Source organism: Rousettus aegyptiacus, unplaced genomic scaffold, assembly GCF_014176215.1.
Source record: "Rousettus aegyptiacus isolate mRouAeg1 unplaced genomic scaffold, mRouAeg1.p scaffold_m13_p_2, whole genome shotgun sequence".
NCBI classification, from domain to species: domain Eukaryota; kingdom Metazoa; phylum Chordata; class Mammalia; order Chiroptera; family Pteropodidae; genus Rousettus; species Rousettus aegyptiacus.
Genome location: NW_023416295.1, coordinates 21,728,102 through 21,751,637, shown reverse-complemented (window position 1 = coordinate 21,751,637; position 23,536 = coordinate 21,728,102). Strand labels below are relative to the sequence as shown.

General features: G+C 38.7%; 2 protein-coding genes and 1 pseudogene across 2 annotated transcripts; all 3 read right to left on the bottom strand.

Moving 5' to 3' along the window:
- On the bottom strand, window positions 1-3,446 carry LOC107505160 (gamma-crystallin A). Its single transcript, XM_016135031.2, has 2 exons — window positions 1,504-3,446; window positions 1-302 (listed from the first exon to the last, which is right to left on the bottom strand). Exons 1-2 carry the CDS (start codon window positions 1,792-1,794, stop codon window positions 30-32), a joined length of 564 nt encoding a protein of 187 aa, XP_015990517.2. The 5' UTR covers window positions 1,795-3,446; the 3' UTR covers window positions 1-29.
- A 74-nt stretch (window positions 3,447-3,520) lies between these two features.
- Window positions 3,521-22,932, bottom strand: CUNH2orf80 (chromosome unknown C2orf80 homolog). The gene is given in 10 exon segments (XM_016135024.2): window positions 3,521-3,955; window positions 6,909-7,030; window positions 7,325-7,412; window positions 13,710-13,781; window positions 14,176-14,263; window positions 15,631-15,713; window positions 17,370-17,451; window positions 19,109-19,239; window positions 21,977-22,091; window positions 22,093-22,932. Coding segments are annotated over 10 exon segments (873 nt in total). The 5' UTR covers window positions 22,176-22,932; the 3' UTR covers window positions 3,521-3,946.
- Window positions 4,968-5,087, bottom strand: LOC118614594 (annotated as a pseudogene).
- Window positions 22,933-23,536: the final 604 nt, after the last annotated feature.

Here is a 23,536-nt window from a genome sequence, read left to right as displayed (position 1 = left end):
TATGTAGATTATAAAGAGAAAAACACAGCTTAGTATAAATCGATGACCCGTCTCAGAGAGCCTACTCTGGCATCCATGGCCCCCCAGTCATGGTACCGCCTGTAGTCCCCTGGTCTCAGCAGGTACTGCCGTCCCCGGTAGTTGGGCAACTCGTAGAGGACCCAGCAGCCCTCCAGCACGTGGAGGGAGTACAGCTCATTGAGCCGGAAGCGATCGTGGATGCAGGAGCAGTCCTCAGTGAGCTCGGACACAAGGCCTCGGTAGTCATCTCTCTCATACAGTCTTATCCTGTGAGAGCCGGTCTGTTGTGATAATAAACAAAAGAAGAAATAAATAAATTGTGTGCATCCTTGATGTCAATAAAAGCGACTCAATCTGCCTGCATCTTTTGAGGAAGCACAGTTTTCAACAATCCTGATATACACGTTTCCTCCCTGCTCCCTCTCCTTATATTGTTGGACTCATAAATTAAGAAGAGTCTTAAAATAAAATTTACCTGACCAGTAAACTATCTTATGGAAGGAACAAACTTTGAAATAAACAGAATGAAAGGGATTCCTCTGTAACAACCATATTTGGTGAGTCTGCAAAGAGGATTTTAACTGCCTTTTCTGTTATGACTGCATTGAACTGAGTCCTATCAAACTTGTTTCCAAGTGGCTTTTGCATTCATAATGGGCAGCAATTCCTGTTTACTCTGAATCCACATGTCTGACACCATGCCAAGTCACTTATACCATTTGAGTTTCTTGCCTCAAAGAAATTCCTATTTTATTTGTATCTCTTTTTGCATCTGCAAATTTCTCTAACCTAATTTTGGTTTCAATTCTTAAATTTGCTTCCCACACTAATTTAGTGTCACCAGAAAGCAGAAACACAAACTCCATGTGATTAAAAAACATTAAGCAACACTTTGGGGAGGATCATGTCTCATAAAATCCTAATCCTTGTAATAAACTAGTTGATAATGACTCCTAGAATACAAGCCACTCACAAGCTGAAACAAGTTGTTAGTTTCTAGAGCAGTGTGAGGACATACTGATAAAGAATATAGAGAATGTATTAAAAATAATCACCGATATGGTTAAAATATATTATACCTACATTGTTCTCCCACAGTCTGTTAGTGATTTTTTTTTAATCATTAAAAAAGAATTATCTAGATAGATTTTTTTTCCTTTACTGAAGAAGGTGATTTTTGTTTAGAAATTAGAGATTAGCCCGATGCTATGAAATTTAATTTTAGAGGCTAAGTTGTTGTGATTTCTTGTGCCCCCAAAACAATTGTCATCCTTAAGTAAGAAAAAAATAGAGATTACAGTTATTCATGATCTTGCTCTCTTAAAAAAAAACCAAAAAACAAAAAAAACCCTTAAGAATCGGGCATTGCTATCCTTACTGTGAACACTAGTTCTGAGTTGGAACAAATTGACTTTAATAAACAGGAATTTGTGGCCCCTAATCAATGACGCTTTCTCATCAGTTGCTTGGAGCAAGACTCACATAAGGAATTGCGCGGCAGGAGCGGATGGAGTCGCTGAAACCCATCCACTGCTGGTAGTCGGGGTAGTCGCCACGCCGCAGGAAGTACTGGTGGCCCTGGTAGTTGGGGCGCTCGTACAGCATCCAGCAGCCGCTGTCCACCCTGATGGAGTTGCAGCGGCTGAAGTAGCTCTGCAGGTTGGGGCAGTCGCTGCTGCACTCATAGCAGCGGCCCTGGAAGCCCCGGTCCTCGTAGAAGGTGATCTGTAGTGGAAAAGAAGGCAACGGTAAGCAATCGACTGGGAAGTACATCCTCCAGACACAGTAGACATCCAACAGACATGGTATGGCACCTGGGTTGGCTCACCTTTCCCATGGTTGTTGACAGCGAATGATCAGTGTCCAGTGTGATGGGGATAAGAGTGGCAGCTGGTATATATAGCAGGACGGCTGCTGTGTTGGCAAGAACAACACAAAAGGAGCCTGGGGGTAGTGCGTGAGGGGATTTCCATGTTCTCTCTTTTTTTTCATTTGGGATCATGGGTCAGGGGGCTCTCATTCTCTCTGGCATTTTCGACTTGTCCTCACTAGCTCCAGTGAAAGGAATTGAAGTCAGCAGAGCCATTATGACCTTGGAGACAAAGGGCGCACTTCTCATCCTATGCAGCGCTCTAGAAATACATTACATGCCCAGCATTTTGTAATGTTTGCCTATGGAAACTGCTGAGATGAGGTTGGTGGTTCCATCTGGGGTGACTCGTGACAATCCTATGAGTTCCAGAAGGACTTGAAGAGCTAACGGCAACAAAAAATTCTATAGTTGAAAAACAATTACATTTCCTAAATTACCTCATCAGTATGATATGGTTTTGATAACAGTATTTTGCATATGTTTATGTGGGGAAAAAAGATTAGAACAGTTATGTATACACTGAAGTGTCAGTCATGGTTATGATTGAATGGCAAAATTATAGGTCTTAGTTTTATGTTTTTATTTCTCCTTTTTATGGTTTTTGATTGCCTTGATTTTCTATTATAAATAGATATTACTTTCACGAGTTGAAAAAGTAAAATCAATTTGTAAATATATAACTTTGAGTTGATGGTGAAAAGCAGAAATTTTGGAAAACAGGCATAATTTAATTTGTGATTAAACACTTCTCCTTGAGCTAAAGCAGAGATCAACCAAAATTAGCAGCATGATTTGCCTGAGTTTTCCCTCCCTGAAGTGTCACTGTGTCTTAACACCTTGAGGACTGCCTGAAGAGCTTTCTCCATTGTTGTCAACCTATTAATTTAGAAGCACACCTCAGGTATGCAGGCGTAGAGGATGACTCTAACCCCCAGGTCATCTTTTGTCATCCCACGTGTACATAGAAAGATGAAATCAAACACCTTTGTGTTTCACGTGACGCTTAAAGAGGCTCTAAAAGGATATCCAACTGCAGCTAGCGGTGTGTCCACAATGCCTTTTGTGAAAGTCCTCAGGCAGCATGTAAAGCAAATGTGCAGATGTAAAAGGGAGAGACCAATAGCCACAAAGGAAAAATGTACCCTCGCAACTAGCAGTGCTATACAAAAGAAAACTGGGAGAAGTCTTATGAAATTAGACACCTGGCAGTGTACCCAGGGACCATAGGCCACTGACATACTTCTCTGTCTCCTGCCTCATGCTGCAGGTCTACTGGTAAACTTCAGTACAGCCATAATTGAACCAGTACGAGAACATCTGCATTGGTCTTTCTAGCCACAAGCCCACATTGGAATATACCACCATTTCAGCAGAAGCCAACAAATCATACAAGTGTTTTTGCACACGTTAAAAAAAAAAAAAACACTTCTGTAAAAAGATGGCAGATCAAAACCTTAATGAAAGTATAATCTGTACTCACATTCCATTCGTCAAATTTTTACTTACATAATTACAAACTAAGCCATATGCCTAATTAGCATTTTGGAAATGTACAGAATGACTAGAACATTTTATTTTCCTCCTAGATATAATATTTTGTTAAATGAAAGTTTACACCCATTTTTCTTTTAATGCTTTATTTAAATGATTTTAAATGTTTCCATATGAGAACATAATAAAGGCAATCAATGACATTAATTTTATTTTATTCCATTACTCTGCAATATTCAGTGCTAAACATTTGGAAAATGTGCTACGAAGTCAGCCTGCAATGACATAGAAACACTATATGATCTTGGAATTCTCTGACTAACAGTCTTCCACTTACAATGACGTCGCATAAGATATACACATTTTTAAACCCGAATGTAATCATACAATATGTTTCTAAGAGAAGAAAGATCAATATCCAATAATAACACTCCAGTGCAGTTTGCATCAAAAGCTAACTGTAAAGAAAAATGTGCTGACAAGAGTTGTAGTTTTCAGATGATGTTTCTTTTCCTCTCCCAGAGACTTTATTATAAAGCCCCATGGTGCAGTTCCAAGTTTCTAAGTGATCTGAAGAATAAAAAGATGAATTTTAGTATGAAGCACATCAACTTAACATGGACACAGACATTGATTTTCAATCTATAGAGAGTTAAGGTTAAGTATAAGATATTAAGTTACTGACAAAGATGGCTTAAAATGAATATAGGTACAAAAGAATTTCCATAAAACTGTTCTGAGACATTTGGAAATCGAGTTATATTTTTCCTATTTACTAAATACAATGTATGATCCCACACTAGATCCTATACAGAAGGAAAAAAATTTGGGGGGTTCAATTGACAAAATTTGTATATAGACAGTAGATTAGATAAAAGTATCAATGTTAGATGTTCTAAAGTCGATCATTTTATTAAGAGAATGACTATTCTTAGAAAATACACACTAAAGTATATGAGGGTAAAATGATATGGCAATATAACTTCTGATTGCTTGGAAAAAAATTATATATCTGTATCTATATACAGAGAGAGAAAGAGAGAGAAATAGGGGCAGAGGGAGAGAGAGGCAGAGAGAAAATGATGTAGTTAACAGAGCAGAATGTTAACCATTGGTAAATCTGAGTAAAGGGTTTATGAGGATTCTTTGTACTATTCTTGCAACTTTTCTCTAAGCTTGAAATTATTTCCAAATAAAAGCAAATAATAAAAGTAATTCCTCCTTTGATAATCATACCCAAACCAAATAATTTCTTTGCCCCTTAGTTGTGTGTTATCCTCGTGGCATATTACTTTGAATTTCTTGTGTACTACTTTGAGTTTAAACTTAAATTACTCTCTCTTTATTTCTGGTAGAGAGGTGTCAAAGTCTCCAACTAGGATAGTGAAATTATCTATTTCTCCTTGCAGTTCTATGAGTTTTTACTTCAAGTAGTTTGATGATCTATTGTTCGATGCATACATGTTAAGGATGTTATGTCTTCTTGGAGATTAACCTTTGTCATCATGTAATTTCCTTGTTTATCCCTGATAACTTTCTTTGCTTTGAAGTCAGCTATCTGTGAATTATTTTTTTTTTTAAGCTCCTACAGCACCTGGTATTCCAAGGTGGTTTCCCATCCAAGTACTAACCAGGCCCGACCCTGCTTAACTTCTGAGATCAGATGAGATTAAGGCATGTTCAGGATGGCATGGCCATAGACTTCTCTGTGAAATTAATATAGTTACTTTTCCTTTTTTTGATTAGTGTCAACATGGCATATTTTTCTCTATCCATTTACTTTTAATCTACATGTCATTATATTTCAAGTGGATTTCTTGGCAGACAACACGTAATTGGGTTCTGTTTGTTATCTACTGACAATCTCTGTCTTTTTTTTCTTCTTCATAATTTCATTATGAAATTTTCCATGCAGAAAAGTTGAAAGAATTGTGCAATGAGGATAGATATGCTCCTCTGCCAATTCTGTAGTTAACAGTTTGCCGTATTTGCTTTAACATATATCAGTGTGTCTCTCCATCCCTCTAGCCATCCATCAATTCATCTTATTCTTGAGGACAGCTGTGTCCTCCCTTCACTTACATTTATAAGAAGTGTTGATTTTTCGGTCTGTTCAGCTTTTTACTTGTTGGGATAGAGTAGCGATATCCAAGCTCCTTATGTGTGGAAACAGAAACCAGACCCCTCAAACTGCCCTCTCTCCAAGTCTTGTTCCCTTCCACAATATTGTAAGTTTCTCAGGAGTGACAATAATGGGGACACTTATATGATTGCTTGCTATAGTCTTGGCGCTTTTCTAAGCCCTTCCACATATATTAACTTACGTAGTCCTTGTAACAACTCTATGAGGTAAGTAATGTTGTAATCCTCTTTTTATAGATAAAGTACAGAGAAAGTGACGTAATAATTTACCCAAGTTATTATTAAATGGGGAACTAGGTTTCAAATCCAGCCATCTGAATCCAGAGTCTACACTCTTAATCACTATAGTATGCTGTTTTTTAGGTCTTTGGTATGGTCCTGTTTATTCCATATTAATTTGCTTGTCATCTTCCCAATATCGATACTTTCTTAGGATATGGTCATGCTCATACCCATTTTGACTAATAAATGAGCTACTAACACCAATATAGTATAAAAGAAATATTTAAAACTGTTTGCTAGAATATCTGGATTTTTAAAAAGTAATTTCTTCTTTTCCCTTACTTTAAGAAATTCAGTGGCTGGAAATAAATAGAAAATTCTGGATAAAGATTTGTTTCATCTTGAGATTACATAATTGTGTATCGGCTAAAAGTCATGACATAATATCTATAAGCCAGAAAGGAAAAGACTAAGAAGCTCATGTATATCGAATGAAAAACTTCAAACAATAAACTTTAAAGCATATTTTTCATACCTTTAATAAAATATTTACCTCTTAATAAAAATATTTATTTCTTTAATTATTTGGTTATTTCTAAGAAATCAGTAAGACATACATGTATGCATATTTCTGTATACATGTACAGCAATATTTGAATATTATAAGAAATATTAACAGCAGTTATTTCTGAGGAATAGAAAAGGTATATGGGGAAAAGGAGATTCTTTTACTTTTCACTTATAATTTTTGTATTATTTGAAATTTTTACTGTAAGCATGTACACAGTTATCTGAATCCACAGAATAATAGATGATTAACTTGTGAATAGCATTTCTCAAATGCTAAAAAATAATAATGGTTAATATTTATTTAGGATTTACTCTGTGCGAGTACTAGTCTAATCTCTTAACATGCATAATTTCAGTTAATCAATCCAACAACCTAGAGGGAGGTACCATTATTCTCTGCATTTTGCAGAAGAGGAAACTAAGGAACAGAGAGGTTAAGTAACTTGCCTGAAGCACACAGAAGTGGGCTTTAGATTCAAACACAGAGCATCTACCTCTAAAGGCTAGATAGACTCTTAACTACCATATGAGTAAAGTACTCCCAAAATATACGATATCAGTTTGGTCCAATTTGTGTTTTTAGACCTACTTTGTTCTTTGGCTGTGTGTCCAAAGATAAATTTTTTGATGATTTCTGTTCCATAGCATTTGCTTCCCTCGTAGAGCTGCTGGTGGCATTTTTAGTCGTTGCTCTCCTTCTTAACTTGACACCTAGAGACACATGTAGTAACCATATCTGTACAAAAAAACACTTTCTAAAAAAATGAATCCACCCGCAGTTTCAGATCCTTCCCTTGCAGCGTGCTTTGCTCCCATCACCAAAGGGTCTGAGACATAAGTCGTCCCTGATTTTGATAATGGAGAGAAATCAAGTCGTAAATGCTCCTGATTCTTTTTAATTCAATCAGACAGAGAGATCCGATTACCATAACAACTTTGATCTTTGTGAATTCCCCTCCTAGGTTTACTTAAATTTCTCTAAGCCGATGGAAGTAAAAGGCTTACTCTGTTTGCGGGCGTATTCTGCTGCTTTGGGTGCTGTTAACATGGCAAAAGGGTGCAAGGAGAGGTGGAAAGGTGGAGCTCGGGGACCCTGAAAGGAAAACAGTCTCACTGTTAAAAGCTGCACACACTTTGTGCTGCTAATACCTGCTAGTTGCTGCCCTGGGCCTGCGTACCAACCCACGGTCCTAGACATCACCAGCGGCCCACATTTCATTTGTCATGCACATTCACACACTGCCTTCTACTTTCCTGCCTGGTTCTCCTTGCCTAGAATGCTTTTTTCATGCTCTGATGCCCATCAAATGGTTCCTTTTACCTAAAACAGTGATTTCCTTCTTTTTCCCTTGAGCCCTTACTTTTCCTTTGACATGTAGCTCAAATGTCACCTTTTCTGAGAAACTTGCCCCAGTGTCTCCCTACCTCAACTCTCCCATGCCTGCCTCCAGCCGTCCACCTCACCCCAAGGCAGAATTATTATTGCTCACTCATCTGTGAACTCAAAGCATGTTCGTCACATAGAACAAACCAAGTGCATTATAGTTAGTTATAACCCTCCGTCTACTGCACTACATTGGAAACTTCTTCGAGGCTTGGACTGCCCCTTCATTCATTCATTCATTGGTCATTCATTCAAGTTTTCAGTGAGCATCCACTATGGACCAGGCTCTTTTTAGGAGTTGTGGTTAGTAAAATAGAGAAGGTTTCCTGCCTTTTTAGGGCTGAGTGAGGAGAGACAAACAATAAACTATTAGACGACAGAGTAACTATACATCGTGATAAGTTTAATAAATAAACTAAACAAAGGGGGTTACTGGGCAGCCACCATTTCAGACAGAATGGACAGAGAAATCCTGGAAGCAATGTTTCAGCTGAGACTTACAGGATGAGTAGCAGCCAGCCATGGGAGGGGCTGGAGAGAAGTGTCCCAGGCAAAGGGAATGAGAAGCCTTTCTTGGAATAATCTCGTGCCTTCCAGACACAGAAAGGAAGCCAGTGGTTAGAGCATAGTGATAAAGGGGAAAATTATAGATGAGACAGAAGAGGGAGGAAGGACCCAGATCGTGGTGTGGAGCTGTACATTAAAATTGATTCCAGGTGCAATGGAAGCCAGAAAAGTATTTTCAAGCAGTACGTTACAAGGTCTGATTTAGGTTTTAAAAAGATCACTCTGGCTGCTATGTGGAGAATGGATTGCAGTGTGGAAGGAGGGAGGCTAGTTAGCTAATTTAACCTTTTCTCTTCAGTGCCTTAGAGAGTGCCTAGCACATAGCAGGCACTTAAATAGTATTGACCAGTTGGATAACTATGATTCTAGTCAAGGCAATGGTAGTTAACAGCATGACTTTGGTGTCTAACTGGCTGTATTTGAATGTAGGCTATACCATTTATAAGATGTGTGACCTTGGGCACATCATTTAACTTCTCTGCCTGTTTCTTCATGTGACGATAATAATAATACTGGTACCTACCTCATAGAGTTGTGGTAGGGATTAAAGAGTTAGCATATGTAAAGTACTTAGAATAGTGTTCAGCACATAGTACAATATAGTAGCTTTAAAATTAATGATAGTAATAATTATTAATGATATCTATCACCATTGTCTTTCTCCCCGACTCGTTTCTCTCTATTGTATAGAATTATTCGTGGCAATAACTTTGCCACCATTTTCTGTACAGGATCCTGCTTCACCTACCAGAGAAAGGTTGAGTGAATGGCTGACAAATAACTAATCAGAGCCATGAGGTCTGAAATAATTAACATTCCACTGCAAGATCAACAATGCCTTGGTTTCTCACTGACAGAGATTCGGGTTTTATATTTACAGAACTTTTCTTTCTCAGGAGTAAAGTTTGATTACTCTTTAAGTGTGCATTTCAACAAATATTCCATTCCACCAATAGGATACCCTTACATGATGTATAACCGAAGCAAACAGCAAAAGACAAGGATGATAAACACTTATTTTTAGATTACCAGTTCAGTAGAAATTTTTTACTCTATTTTTACTATCCCAAACTCAACGATCAAGTTCCCACAAAATTGACATCCCTTCAAGGTAGGTCAAAATTTGTATTTCCACAAGAATCTGATCTCTAAGATAATTGTGTGGTTTATAGTTATTTAGGAGGGTCTTTTTCTTGAAGAAAGGGACTATATTTATATATTATTTTATAATTTTCAACAGAACAGTTTAGAGCCACCTCAGCAGGACCACTTCCAAATTTGACCTCAATCTTTTATTCAAGTGAAAAAAAATTTTTTTGAGAGTTTACTTCATATCCAGCCTTGTAAAGACTTAAACATAAGCATAAACTATGGCCTCTAACCTCAGGAGGCATATAATCTATTCAGAATGATAACCCTAAAACACAAAAGTAATTGAAATGAGGCTTTATATAAGCATGGGGCAATTACGGCTGTGACAATAGCTTTTTAGGATGATGTATAAGGTACAAGAAAAAGAGAAAAAATAAAATGTTAAAAAATATGTATATATAATATGAAAAAATAAACTAGCATTTAAAAAAAAGAAAAAGAAAAAGCGAACTGGCTCATACATTTTTTTTCCTTCAGTACTTAGCCATTTATATAACTTACAGAGTGATCCCCTCGATGGGTCTAGTCATATGTTGTTCTCGATGCAAGACTGATGCTTTCCATGTGCCGATTTCTCTATTTACAGGGGGGAATTGAACCCAGTGATTTTAAAGGTTATTTCCAGCTCGAATATTCTGTGAGTCCTGATAATCTGGTGGCTCATACAAGCAATTAATGTAGCTTTCGGTGTGGTTTGTATGAACAATTATTTAAAAGATGGAATTTAAATCCTAAACTTAGACTTAATCACATCTGCCTTTTTTACTTTAAGGCCACTTACTAATGTCTTCATTGTGTCAATGTAAAAGTATTGTTATGATTGTTATTTTTCTACTCAAGTACTTATGGAGTGCCAAATTATGTCCAAAACACATTCGGCAAAAACTCCTTCCAACTGGTAGGAGGAGGGGGACAAGAAGAAGATGAGGATGTATAAAGTCCTGTCTTTCCTTATTCCCTCTTTCTCCATCAAATGGAGCTGAAAAATATTTTTATTGCTTGCTTTATTTGTTGAAGGAAGATTTATGCTCTTTTTTCATCAGTTTAAAATTTAGTAGGACAGTTTACATTTATCTGAAGCTAACTGTAAATAACCCTCACTTGTGAGAAGCCCCGAGCTGATTTCTTCGATGGGTCCAAAGTCCTCAGCAGAAAAATGTCTCCTTATTAGCAAAGACAGCTCCTTATCAGGGGTAAAACCTGAAGCAAATAGAATTGGTGAATACTGCGTCCATGTTGGCTTTCTGTCACCAGGTGGCAGCAAACAGTCCTGAAGAAAGCCATCAAGCCCGAGCACAGTACCCATATTGTATCATGTGGCCGATTCTGGTGGCCGGAAATTCTACGTAATCTAATTAGTATTCGACAGGGAATCAAGCTCTTGCTTGAGAAGGGTTTTAGCTGTTGCTTAGGAGACATTTTATCTGAAAAGAATTAAAGGTCATTCAGATATATGCAGCAATTTGAGAAGGACTTTTGGCAATACCTATTTTTTTGAGCAGCCCATCTCCTAGTTAAAAAGTTTGAAATCGTTAAGCTCCAAGGACTGTTTTAAAATAGCTCTTACAATTTAAGATCTTTGAAATGTCACATTTCCTTTGAGAGGCTCTGCTACTTCCTTATTTAAGATGTAGAGGAGGTCCCCGAGTGGAGCAAAAGAAAGGCCTGAGCAGGGAGGAACTTGGGTGGTTCACAGGGGTAGATGATCCTCAGATTCCTATCTCTGTAGCTCAACTAATATCATACCCTTTGCGCTATTTCATTGTCTAAAATAGGCAAAGTTTATATTATGTTAATAATACACATGGATGCTTGATGAACTATTTAAGTTATGAATATTTAGAACAGTGGTCATCTACCAGCAGTGATTTTGCCTCTTAGGGTACATTCAACAAAGTAGAAACACTTTTGGTTGTCACGACGGTGGGAGAATCTACTGGCATCTAGTGGGTAAAGGATTACCCAGGGATGCTGTTAAACATCCCACAAGGCACAGAAGAGCCCCTGACTCCACCCCCTACACACAATAAAAAATTATCTGGTCTAAAATGTAGAGAAACCCTGACTTAGTTAGACATAAAGGAAATCAGATACCCAACCCCTGAATAATAACTATAATAATAACTTAACTATAGCTAGTATTTTGAGGTTACTAGGTGCTAAGCACTAAGCGCTTTACTGGTACTAACATTCCATTGCCCACAACAACCCATCTTCTTGTCCCTCTTTTTACAAATGAAATTGAGACTGACAGATCTGAGAAGACCTGCCCAGGATTATTCTGCTTGTAGCCAGTGGAGCTGGGGTTCAAACCTCAGCAGCCTGGCTTTAGAATCCATGTGCTTAGCTATTATACAAACTGCCTCTCACATACAAATCAATAAGTGGGTTGATACTCATCTCCTGTATCAATAAACAAACACGGACCTTTGAAAGAAACTCCCTTGTATCTTATCTACTTCCCTTTAGTGCTGGTCACTGTGTAGTGTATGTGCACATTTGGGCTTTGTATTATTGGTCACTGATTGTGAAGACAGAGACTGTGTGTAACTAAACAGAGAAGGTGCTGAATAAAGGCTCTTTAATGGATAGGTAGAGATTGGCTGGCCCACCTCTAAACATTATGGCTTCCTCCTCTGGCTCTTTTAAGTGAATCTGGCTCATCTGAGCTATCCCGACACCCATGTCTGCAATCCTTTTGGACTGAGACTGGATGGCCATCTCCTCCAGGATATGATTGTCCATTTTTTCCCCCTAGCCAAGTGAGAGGAGGCCAACAGATCAGATACGCCTGATGCCTCATCTGAACCGCCCCAAGGCACCAGAAGATGAGGCTAAGAAAACACAGTCACCGGAAGCAGAGGGGCTTGGAGATCAGATATTTACGTGTATGTGATGGGGAGTAGGGGCGAGAAGGATGAGAAGAGGACAGCCTGAAAGGGAGAAAGCTGCAGGAAAAACAAGCAGGAATGTAGCAGTCTGGTTTGCTTGGATTTCTGAAAAACCCAGAGAGCTGGGCTTTCTTTAAAAGCCAAGAAGAGTTTGGTCTCTGAACAGTATCAGGCCTGGGGTGGCCAAGGTAGAATGTCAGCCCTAATACGAGATATAAGAACCACGAGAAAAGTAATCTTGTCTGACTTGCTCACCATTATATTCCCTACACCTACAACTATATTGAATGAATGAATGAATGAATGAATGAAGTTGAAAGTATAGTGATCAGGAGAACTTAAGTCTCAGGACTATAGCCAAGTTACATGTGAATTCAGATGAAAGGACAGTTTGTTTCAAAGTTACAACACAATAAACGCTTGACTCATAAGCTGAACTTGGAGTGCTCTTGACTTTACACAACCTCACTGTTTGCAGAATGGTCTACAGGTAAAAGAATGAGGGAGGCAGATGTTCCGATAGCCTTAGCCCTGTACCTGCCCTGGCCTCCCTTCCAAATTCAGTGGGAGCATCGAAAGAAACAGAAGGCCTGGGTCAGCAGAAGGCCTGGGTGTGAAGGAGAGGTCCTGCCTGCTTCCTTCCCTGACTCCCTCCTGCTCTATACCCATTTTTCATTTTCTGTTCTTTCTCCTGGAGGTATCTAAAGGTAAGCAAATCAGTAGTTCACCTCCAAATAGAACCCCCTACTTAAATGTTTACTGAATGTTAATACATTCATAAATAGGGAAAACTAAAGTGGCCATAAAGTTCATTTGGTATACTCTATTTTTTTTTAAAAAAAAGATTAGTATATGGAAGCCCAAAGAGGACAAGGGACCTAGGGATCCACGGAGTCAGAGTCGGAACTCAGACCCAGGTGTCTGAACTCCCCCATCATTACTGCTTCTACTGCAGCCATTTCAAAGGAGTCACAGGAAGCAGAAATGTGGCAACAGTAAACTACATTATTTACCATGAGAATGAACCTTGCTGATCTTGTCCCCGTCCTAGATGTTATGCTACATTGGACAAGGGGTGCACTTTGACTGCCCAGGTCTTCATTACAAAAAGTATAAGTGAGAAATTCTGTTAATTGGAAACAGAGGCAGAATCTAGACCCCAAGCCTGGTGCTCTCTTTGCTGCTCAGCCTCATACAAAATACTTTTATTATTATAAATACAGTCCTCTACCTGAGGAAAGCATTGTGTACACATATTACCCAAGTAAGAGATGACTACATCTGGTTTTAATTTAAAATTGTTATTTCACGCCTGAAAAGACAACATTATAAATGTATCAAATAAAGAAATTCTCTCTAGAAGTTCCTAATATTGATAGTCTCAGGTCACCCCTACCTTGGTAGTACAAGAATTGGCAGAAGAATCAGCCCCATAAATTTTAAAGACTTCCTCAATTGGGATGCTGTTCTGTTAAACAACGACAACAACAAAAATGTGTTATCATATCATGGTTTTTCTTTTATGACAAAACAAAACTGTGACACCTCCAGTATGTCTTGCATTGTACCTGGGTGGCATGACCACTAAATAAATAACTTCTGAAGAAATGGATAAATCAGAATATCCAGATTTCAATTATTAAAATGTTTCATTCTGGTTTTTATGCCCCTTAAATAAATGTTTCCATATTACAATATAGAAGCCAACATCTTTTTATTATATTTTAAAAAATAAAACATTAATATTAATAAACATTAAGATTTATAAACATCAGTTGAAAAAGAAAATTAATATGCATTAATATCACATTGTGCATAGTAAATATAAAATCTCTATGTATGCAAAAAGTGTTTTTTCTTACCATTAAGATTCCAGCATAAGATGATAAAATCATTGCTTCTCTTTCTCTATGGTTTGGATATATGAGTCTGCCACAAAATGGCCTTTTCCTAAGGAGGAATATGAATAAATATGAATCGAGGTTTTATTCCTATTTGTGATATCTGCTGGGATTGTGATAATAATCCATAAATAATCTCCAATGGCTGTGTGCTATGCACTTGTTTACAAAATTGATATGATTAATTTGCCACCAGTAAAGTACACACTTTGAATTTTGAATCTTCCAACAATGACGATGAATTTGCCCTCATCTCTACAAGTTTTTGCAGATATCAAACAATGTCAGACTATGGTAGACAGTTATGGTTTTGCCAACCAGGATCCTTTCCCTTCTTATAGCAATTTGCTTGGGGAACTGCCTTCCCCCACTGTAAGCCTATGTGCTTCTAGGGAAGCTGACAATACCCCTGGATTCTAGAGATGGGAAACACACTGTGGATTAAGCTAGTCAGTGTATTACACTCCCAACCCCCACTCTTAGACAAGTCAGGGCAAACAGAGCCATTGAGACACAATTCTGTGATTAAAAAGAGTCCATTCTCCCCTGGATTGAATGTTGTAATAAAGTGGGATGAAACTAAGGATAGTGTCCATCCAGAAGAAATAGTCAAGAGACAGATCCTGAGGACACAGTTTGGGATTTAAATTAAGCCCTGTCTAAGGCAGACCTACTCATGGACTTCTCAGACAAAGAGGCAATAAATCCCCCTTCTCATTCTCCCTCTCTCTTTTTTTTTTTTTTTTTTTTTTTTGGTGCTTGTCTTTTTGAACTAGATTTTCTGCTTATTGCTACTAAACTCTAACTGATACAACCATCCAGGATCAGGTGTGTGTTCTAAGGCCATGGAACAGAAAAAACAACTGGCTTCTAGAATAAACTATTCAATTCCGACCTCACTGGTTTCATGTTCTTAAAAATTGAGTGAGTCTGCCTGGCCCACATGGAGAAAATGCCAATAATCCTGGAAAGGAAATTATTCTTTCCTTTCGAATAGCTCGACTCAGATACATATCTCGTTAAATGCTTAAGAAGTTGTGTTTGAAAGTCTTTATGAAAAGAACTGCCTTCCCACAGGATTGACCATCTTTAAAATCATAGGCTGTATGTAATAAAGCAGTCATATTGCTAAGGCAGAGCATTCTATGCTAATAAAGCAGTCATATCGCTAAGGCAGAGCATTCCATGCAAGAAAGGATTTCTCCTGATGGAAACCAATTAGTAGAGATGCAACATATGTAAATATATAGGTGACTCCCACAAATTGATAACTGTGGGGTTTCTTCAGATTTCTAGTTGGAGAGGGATATCTCCCTGCGGTGTTTTCAAATCAGAGCACTTCCCGGTGGAAGACCCCAGGTAGAACTTCCTCTGTCATTACTCGTACTATTTTAAAACAAAACTATTTCAACTTACACTTTCTCCCACTCCAGCCACGTTAAGTCTTCTGGGTGATCCAGCCATTGCAAAGCAACACTGATGGCCAAGTCATAGTGTGCCTGGAAGCAGGAAGCACACAGAGCAAAGGAACCGGCTTGGACACGGGCTAACGCACTCCCTGGGCCCAATGACAATGGCACTGCTAAGCCTTCTACTATTTTGTCATGTCCATGATGGTGAGGATCATCAGCTCTGTCCAGTAATCTGATGCTCAGATAGAAATTATTAGGGGTCTTCAGGCATTACATTTACCTCTCACTATAGCAGTTCCTTTGGTGTGTGTGGACCGAAAAAGAAAGGATAGACTCTTGGAAAGAATACTAAACTGGGAATCAGAGAATCTGGGCTCGAATACAGGTATTGCAATCAGTTCATGATATATCCTTAGGTAAGCAGTTGATGTTCTCTAGCCTTGGTTTTCTTAAATTTTAACATAGAAAAAGGTGAAGATGGAGGAAGAGGGACCCGAGGAACGATTTTTAATTCTGTGAGTAGAATGACAGAAATGTACTTCCAGGTACACAAGGCAGGTGGTGTGTCCACCCCGGGAATCTCGGGAGGCTTCAGAGAAGAGGCCTCAGTGGAGCTGGGGCTTAAAGGGTGAGGGGGACCTTCTGGGTGGAAGGACCAAGAGCAGGGACTGAAGTAAACCTGATCAAGTGACCCGCTAAGAGTCTCCTGTACAGTAAGAAGCTGAGGACCAATTCGAATGTCCGTGCCTATCCTAGAAAAGGGAAGGTCAGTTTGGTTTTTGTATTTTTAGATGGGTTCTAAGGTTCTAAATAATGCCAACATTCTCTAAACAATGTAGTTATTTCTTTTTCTTCCAGGGACTGAATCAAATTGAAAAATAAATCAAAAGAGAAAGAGAAAAAGAAAAAGGAAAAAGAAAAGAAAAGAAAGAAAAAAAATGGACTATGATCAGTTGTTGAAACTTAATCCAAAGACTGATTGATGCACCGGCCAGCAGCGCTGGCATCATTGGCTGTTTGCTCATTAAAAATGCAAATTCCAAGCCCCACTCCAGACCTTCTGAATCACAACGGCCTTGTAATAAGACCTCATTAAAGTCTGAGAAGCACTTATCTAATCAGCTTAATTTCTTCATTTAATACAAGCATAGAGATGCACTTTAGAACGCCAAGGCTTATCTGCTTATTCAGCTCCAGGGAAGTCAAACAGGGAGAGGGGGAGGGAGAAGGAAAGATCCCTTTTTTCCTTATTAGTGCAATGGTAAACAGGTAGCATAAAAAAGCTGAGGGTTTACTAATTTCTTTTGAATTAGACCTTTACACACTTTCTTTCTTAATTTATGCAAAGTGAACTTTTATTATATAACATGAACCTGAGTTTCGGTATGAGCAATACTGAATCCTAAAATACAAGGAATTTTAAGATTGTTCAATTCTTTGGCTTTGTCCATTAATGAAAATGATTTAAAAAGGAAAAAAAGTATTATATTTGAGAACTACGTGATAGCTAATTCTGACCAAAATTTTTTAACATCTATGTAACATTTACCCTTGCACTCTTTCTACTTTCTGTTTAATGAGTTGGAAAGACCGTATGGGAAATCCTCAGATGAGAAGATGACAGAGATGACATTCTGGGGGATCAAGATTAGCCTCGTATTATTATATACGTTAGATCCTTGCTCCGTCCTCTTCATACACATATAACTCAAATGTGACTCACGCCCGCATGCCTTTCTTTACCATATCATCTAGAAAGGTGAGTTGCCTTCTTCCTTTTGGGTCAAATTCATTTTCCCGAAGTCTGATGCCAATATAATCTCCCCTTGAAAGCAAGAGAGCAGGATTGAACCATTGGGAACGATATCGGAGTCTGCAGAAGAGGGGTCCTGCCCAGCCCCTCCCTCCTCTACCAAATACAGGAGCAGTCACAGGCGGCTCTGGCAGCTGAGTTCACATTTCATTTTGATTTAAATGGGAATTCTGCCATGCCGCAGGCTTCAAATGTCTAACCACGATTAACTTAAATCACACGTATCTAAAAATTAAACTCACATGGTCAGCGCAGAGTGTATAGGAAAACAGAAAGTATGATAAATCCCCACATGCAGAAAAGTTTTTATAAAACTGACAGGACTGAGACCCACTGTTCAAAATAAAGATCCGTGTTAAATTAAGGCAGAATGTCCAAAGTTGATAAACTCTGGATAGATGCTATTCCATACAGACGTATTCTTTTGCTTAAAAGCTTTTACCCATTAGAATGCAAATATCCTTAGGAGGAGTTATGCCTAAAAATATGTTAGTAATTCCTCTTTAGTGTATCTTCGTCAGATCCTTTCAGAACAGTGACTTTTAATAAGGCGAGGGTAAAATAAAGGCCCTGGGAAGAGAATAGAAAGGTCGCTATTCTGGGAAAGTCCGGAGGGACTGGACGGATGCAGGATTCGCACACTTTGGGCAAGTGTGGGGGATAATTTTGTCTCGGGCTCCTAAAAGCTCTTCTGAGTCATTAAACTTCAATGGACAAAAATTCTCTTTTTTTTTCTTTGTAATTCCAAGGTACTTTATTTAAAGTAACCTAAATGTATTCTTTGGCTATATAATTATATCAGTTTTGAAACTGCAGCTCTGTGTGGAGGAATTGACATTCTTGATTATGATTTGTTCTTTATTATGTTGGCCTCCAAACATGTACATGTAAACATATATGACTTCATACACAGTTTATTCCGGCATTTCTTAAGGACTTGTTAAAGGGTAATTAACCTAGTCGGCTGAAAAAGAACATTTGATGAGGACTGTGCTAAGGTCTTTGATGAAAAAGGTATTATCGTTGTGACTGTAATACATATGAAATAGAATATAACCTTTTTTTCTTTCTTTTTATATGGTCTCTGATTTTCGCCAACCTCTTAACAAAGTAGCAAGTCAAAGAAAATCTAGCACAGGAGAAAAAAATTTTCCATGGGAAAACTTAATATTTACTTTATTATTTTTAAAAAAATCAGATGGCAAGAAAAAAAAAGATGAATTATTGAGACGATAAGACTGACAATAAAAGAGGCAGAGGCTGCAATTTAAATCCTGGGTCCTTGGGTACATTTTTCAGAAATCTCTCCTATATTTTGTATTAGCAGGGCCCTTTCAAAGGCACATCCTGTCCGGCACAGTCTGCCAGGCAATGGGCCCAGATCTTAGGCTCTAGAATGGGCATGCCTCAGATGTGCATGCTGCTGGTAGAGACGTCCTCCCAAGAGATTCAGCATTTGGTTTTGCACCGCATGTGAGACCTCTGTGGCTGGAGACAGAGGCCAGATCATCTTTTTTATTATTATTTTTTATTTTATTTTTTATGACAGTGGAGGAATAGAATCTTCCTTAGATTTTCAACTTCCTGCCAATATCCAGACCATCTATCACACATGAAACCCACAGAATGCTGAGTGAAAGAAATGAAAGTTATTCTCATGCATACTTACAGGAGCTTTTTCATTTCCTTCTTTAGAAGCCTTCTTTCCATGATTAAAGGTTTTTCCAGCTGAGCAGGTATCTGCAGCTTACACTGCACCTGATATCCTATGTGAACATCCAGCCTCTCTGAGCCTATAAGCTACAGCAGCAAATCAGAGAGAATTTGAGTAAGGGATGCTATCACTCCAAATACCAGTCATGGAGTCCTAGGCCCTGGAAGGGATCCGAGAGTGTACAGGGCTCAGGTCCTTATCCAGCAGATTCCAGGTCAAAAAGCTGCTTGGAGGCCAGCATACTGTACCTTGAGTTTATCTAATACTTCTTATTTCTTCCAAGGTTTTTCAACATTCGCCATTTATTTATTCTTGCAATAAACTAGCAAGTAAAACAGACATGGTTTGTATAATAGTGGATGGGAATATTTGGGCAGAGCCATCCAAACATGGATGGCCTGGGATCTGAATATGTTTAAGTCTAAGTACATTCAACATAGTTACTACCAGTGAATCTACCCTGGTGCAATGGCTTTGTAATGAAGTTTTCCATAGAAACTTTGTACAAATTTCTGTGGCCAGAAAGTTATTAAAAGAACATGTGAAGATGGCAAGTATGAGGCCATGTTTTCAATTCTCACTGCTGCATTGATCCAGAAATTGGAGTTCAGGCGACAGCATCAAATTATTTCTGAAGTCTCAAAAAAGAGTTTACAAAAAAAAAAAAAAAATCACAATTGAATGGGGTACCTAGGGAGAGGCAAAAATGGGATAGGAACTATATCTACAATGTTTTATTTCTTAAAAAAGATTTAAAGCAAAGTGTGATGGTTAATTTTATGTATCAACTTGGCTGGGCCACTGTCCCCAGATATTTGGTCAAACATTATTCTGGATGTTTTCATGAAGATGTTTCATGGATATTAACATTTAAATCACTGACTTGAGTAAAGCAGATTACTCTCCATTATGTGGGTGCACCTCATCTGATCAGTTGAAGGCCTTAAAAGAACAAAGACTGAATTCTCCCGAGCAAGAAGGAATTCTGAAAGCAAACTGACTTTAGATTGCAATTCTTCCCTGACTCGCCAGCCTGCCAGTCTACCTCATCAGATTTTGGACTAGCCAAGCTTCCACAATCATGTAAGCCAATTCCTTCAACTAAATCTCTCCGTATGTGTATACACACATCCTGTTGGTTCAGTTTCTCTGGAGAACCCTAACTAATACACAATATAAGAAAAATGTTAATTTTTTTGGCTCTGGGATTATAGAATGATAGATGTTTATTATATTACATTACATACATTTGAAATTATACATATGTTTTTAAATCACTTCTTCAAAAGTGGTTGGAGAAAACTTGAGAAACTTTTTTTTTTTTTTTGGAAAATGATAGCATATAAACATTAAGCTTCATTTGATTCAGCTCTCCAACAATAAACAGACAGGAAACAGGATGCCAATGATTTAAACAAATTCCTCACCAGACCGACTTAATTATTTTGAATGATTCTTGTTGCGGCTATTTGGATGGGATGTGGAAAATGTGAAAAGAGAGAAGGAAGTGGGAGCATTCCACTGGAAATAGATTAACTGTAAATACAGTAATGTGCTCTGTAGAGGAGAGCAAATTGCAGTGGATACTACTACATGCCAGAGAGGTAGCCTCATGACCCCAGAGAATCTAATTCCTGATGATCTGAGCGCTGGGAAGTGGCTGCAAATCCAGATGAAGCTTTGCTTGCTAGCCCACTGCTCACCTTCTGCTGTGAGGCCCGTTTTCTAACAGGAACAGGCCAGTTGGGGACCACTGGCTTAAAGAAGGAACAGCACTAGACCCAGGGAGGCCAGATGCCAGGATGTGGTGTTCACTATACCATTAACTGGTGCTGCCAGCCGACCTCTTGGCCATTTTGCACACCAGTCTCAGATGTCATCTAAAAAACGATGAGCCGGATGAACATGATTGAGAGCGCATTTCACCCTAACATTCTACAACTCCACAAAGGCTAGCATGTAGGTCGTTCTTTTAATTCAATAAGTTGGAAAAACATTTGTTGGTGCAACATTTGTCCTACCTCAATTTTTTGACTGATGTGTATTTGGGGTGAAGGTGGGGGTTGCTTCCTTAGCTTTGATGCCTTTTTAAAAAGCAAAAAACTTAGCATTTGTTTTAAGCCATTCTTGTTTTGTAGTCCTGAGCCAGCCCTTTGAATTTCGAATTTAGAAATTATAAGATTCGCATCTCTTGGTTGCTGCGCCTCCTCTTAGACCCACCTTCCCTCCCCGCTGCCATTCAATGTGACATAATATGCAAAGGTTTAAATCTTTAAAACATGAGCACCTCCCTTCCCAAAACCACTAGACTGGAGGCCCAGAGACCCCGGGAAGCTACCAACTAGCTGTGTCACCTTGGACAAGTGAATTTGCCTCTCTGTGTTTTTGTACTCCTTCGTAAAACAAACACTAAATGATTGGAGAGGTCCCTTTTTCTGTAGACTTCGGTGACTGACATGCATTGCATAGCTCTGCCTGGTTGAAAGAGGGCCATTTGCAGAGTCTATTCAGTTTAGGTTTGAGGTCAGCCAGTTACCCTTGTTTTCTGTCCATAGAGCTTTAATGAAAACAAGACTCTGGCTGGAAATACACACAAAAGAGCTACTGGAAAGACGTCGGCTGTTTCATAGAAGCCAATCCTCCCACCCCAAAAGGCACAGCCCCCATATTCTATAGGAATACCATGCCATAAATAATATCTGCACCCTCCCTGCAGGCCCCCCCCCCCCATGCACTCCTACATTGACGATACGGGTCTCTCATACTATGTTCCATTAGGTGCCCAGCTCTTAACAAATTCCCCTTTTAGAATCTCTCACCAACCGGAGCCCGATTCCAGTGCTTTTGTTCTCTCCCTGCTTCTGGAGGCGTGCTTGAGCATCCGCTTGGGCTGGTGCTCACAGACACCAGGAAAACAGATGCTTTTTTGTGGTTGCTAGGGAACAGCGACTGAATAAAAAGGATTTATGTTTTTTAAATACATCCCTAACCGTCCCAACCAGAAATAAAGAAAGTCAAACATTTGGGACAGAATTGTGATCCTTACCTGGACTTCACTTATGTATGTATGTATGTATGTATGTATGTATGTATGTATGTATCACCTGAGTAGGCTTTGTTTCCCATCTAAATGATTAATCAGAAAGCTGAGAAGATGTGAGAAGTCCACCTCCCACAGGGTTTTTTTTTTTCTTTTTTTTTAATAGCACTTGGCTGCTGACCCAGGAGTCAAGTGGCTGAGCAAGGATTTCTGAGGAAGCCAGTGAACCTCTGGCTCCTGACACACTTAGGGTGCCCCCAAGCACGTAGGGCGATTCTACTTGATGGCTATAGACACAGAGCAGTGGAAATGCTGAAGAACCATCACGTTGGTACAAGCTTTCACCATTCCTCTCACAACTTGCCTCCTCATTGTAAACACGTCCTCTCTTACTCAGAGCTTGCTGTTGTTTTCTGGTTGCTCTTAGAATGAGATCTAGACTCCTAGCCATGGCCTGTAAGTGAGTCTCCTCCATGCCCCTGGACAGAGGCATGTTATTCCCGCCCATCTAGGCCTGGGTGTCTGTTACCAATACCACTTAATCTTCATTTCCACTCCTCCCACCAACCGAGTCTCTTGGTTACCTGGTATCTCAGGTGTTCTGTGAGGGACAGTAAAACTCTAATTTGGATAGTTATAGATGAGTTGTTCATTCCACATTGAATTTATATTGTACCCAGAAGTTTCCAAGTTTTGTGAGCCTGAAGTTGATACAATTTGAATTTCATACAATTTAAGAAAAAGAATGCAAAATTGTGAATCCAAAGTTAATGTTTTTTTAGAACCATTAATCATCACAAGTTACAAATTTTAGAGAGCGAATAAATACCACAAATATTAAAAATATAGGGAAAAAATCACAGTATTATTATCTTTATTATTAATCGACATACCCTAATATTCTTTTTTTCTTACATATTCTTCGATTACTTCTTAATGCTATGAAGATTTTGCAATATTTTCTATTAGAGAGATTGGAAAAACAATTTGGTCTTTTCTCTAGTGTGGTCATTTATATTTATTTTTAATTATAAATAAAATATTAGACTAAACTAAAGGTTGTTTTTTACTTTGCTGACACCATCCGTGATGGTGACGTCTTCTCTATCATGTTTTCCACAGTTTCCTGCTCAAGAGATGCTCCTTACCCAAGGGCAAAGCCCCTGAAGAACTTTAGCCTTGACCTTGCTAGATTTGTTTGCCCCTGCCTCCCTCTCTCTCCTGCTTCCCCACCCCTACCCCTCCACTCCAGCTGCTTACCTAAACATTTCTTACTGTCATTTTTTCCCAACGAGCATGCAGAATTCTAACTTTATCAAGCCTTTCCTATTGCTCTCTAAATT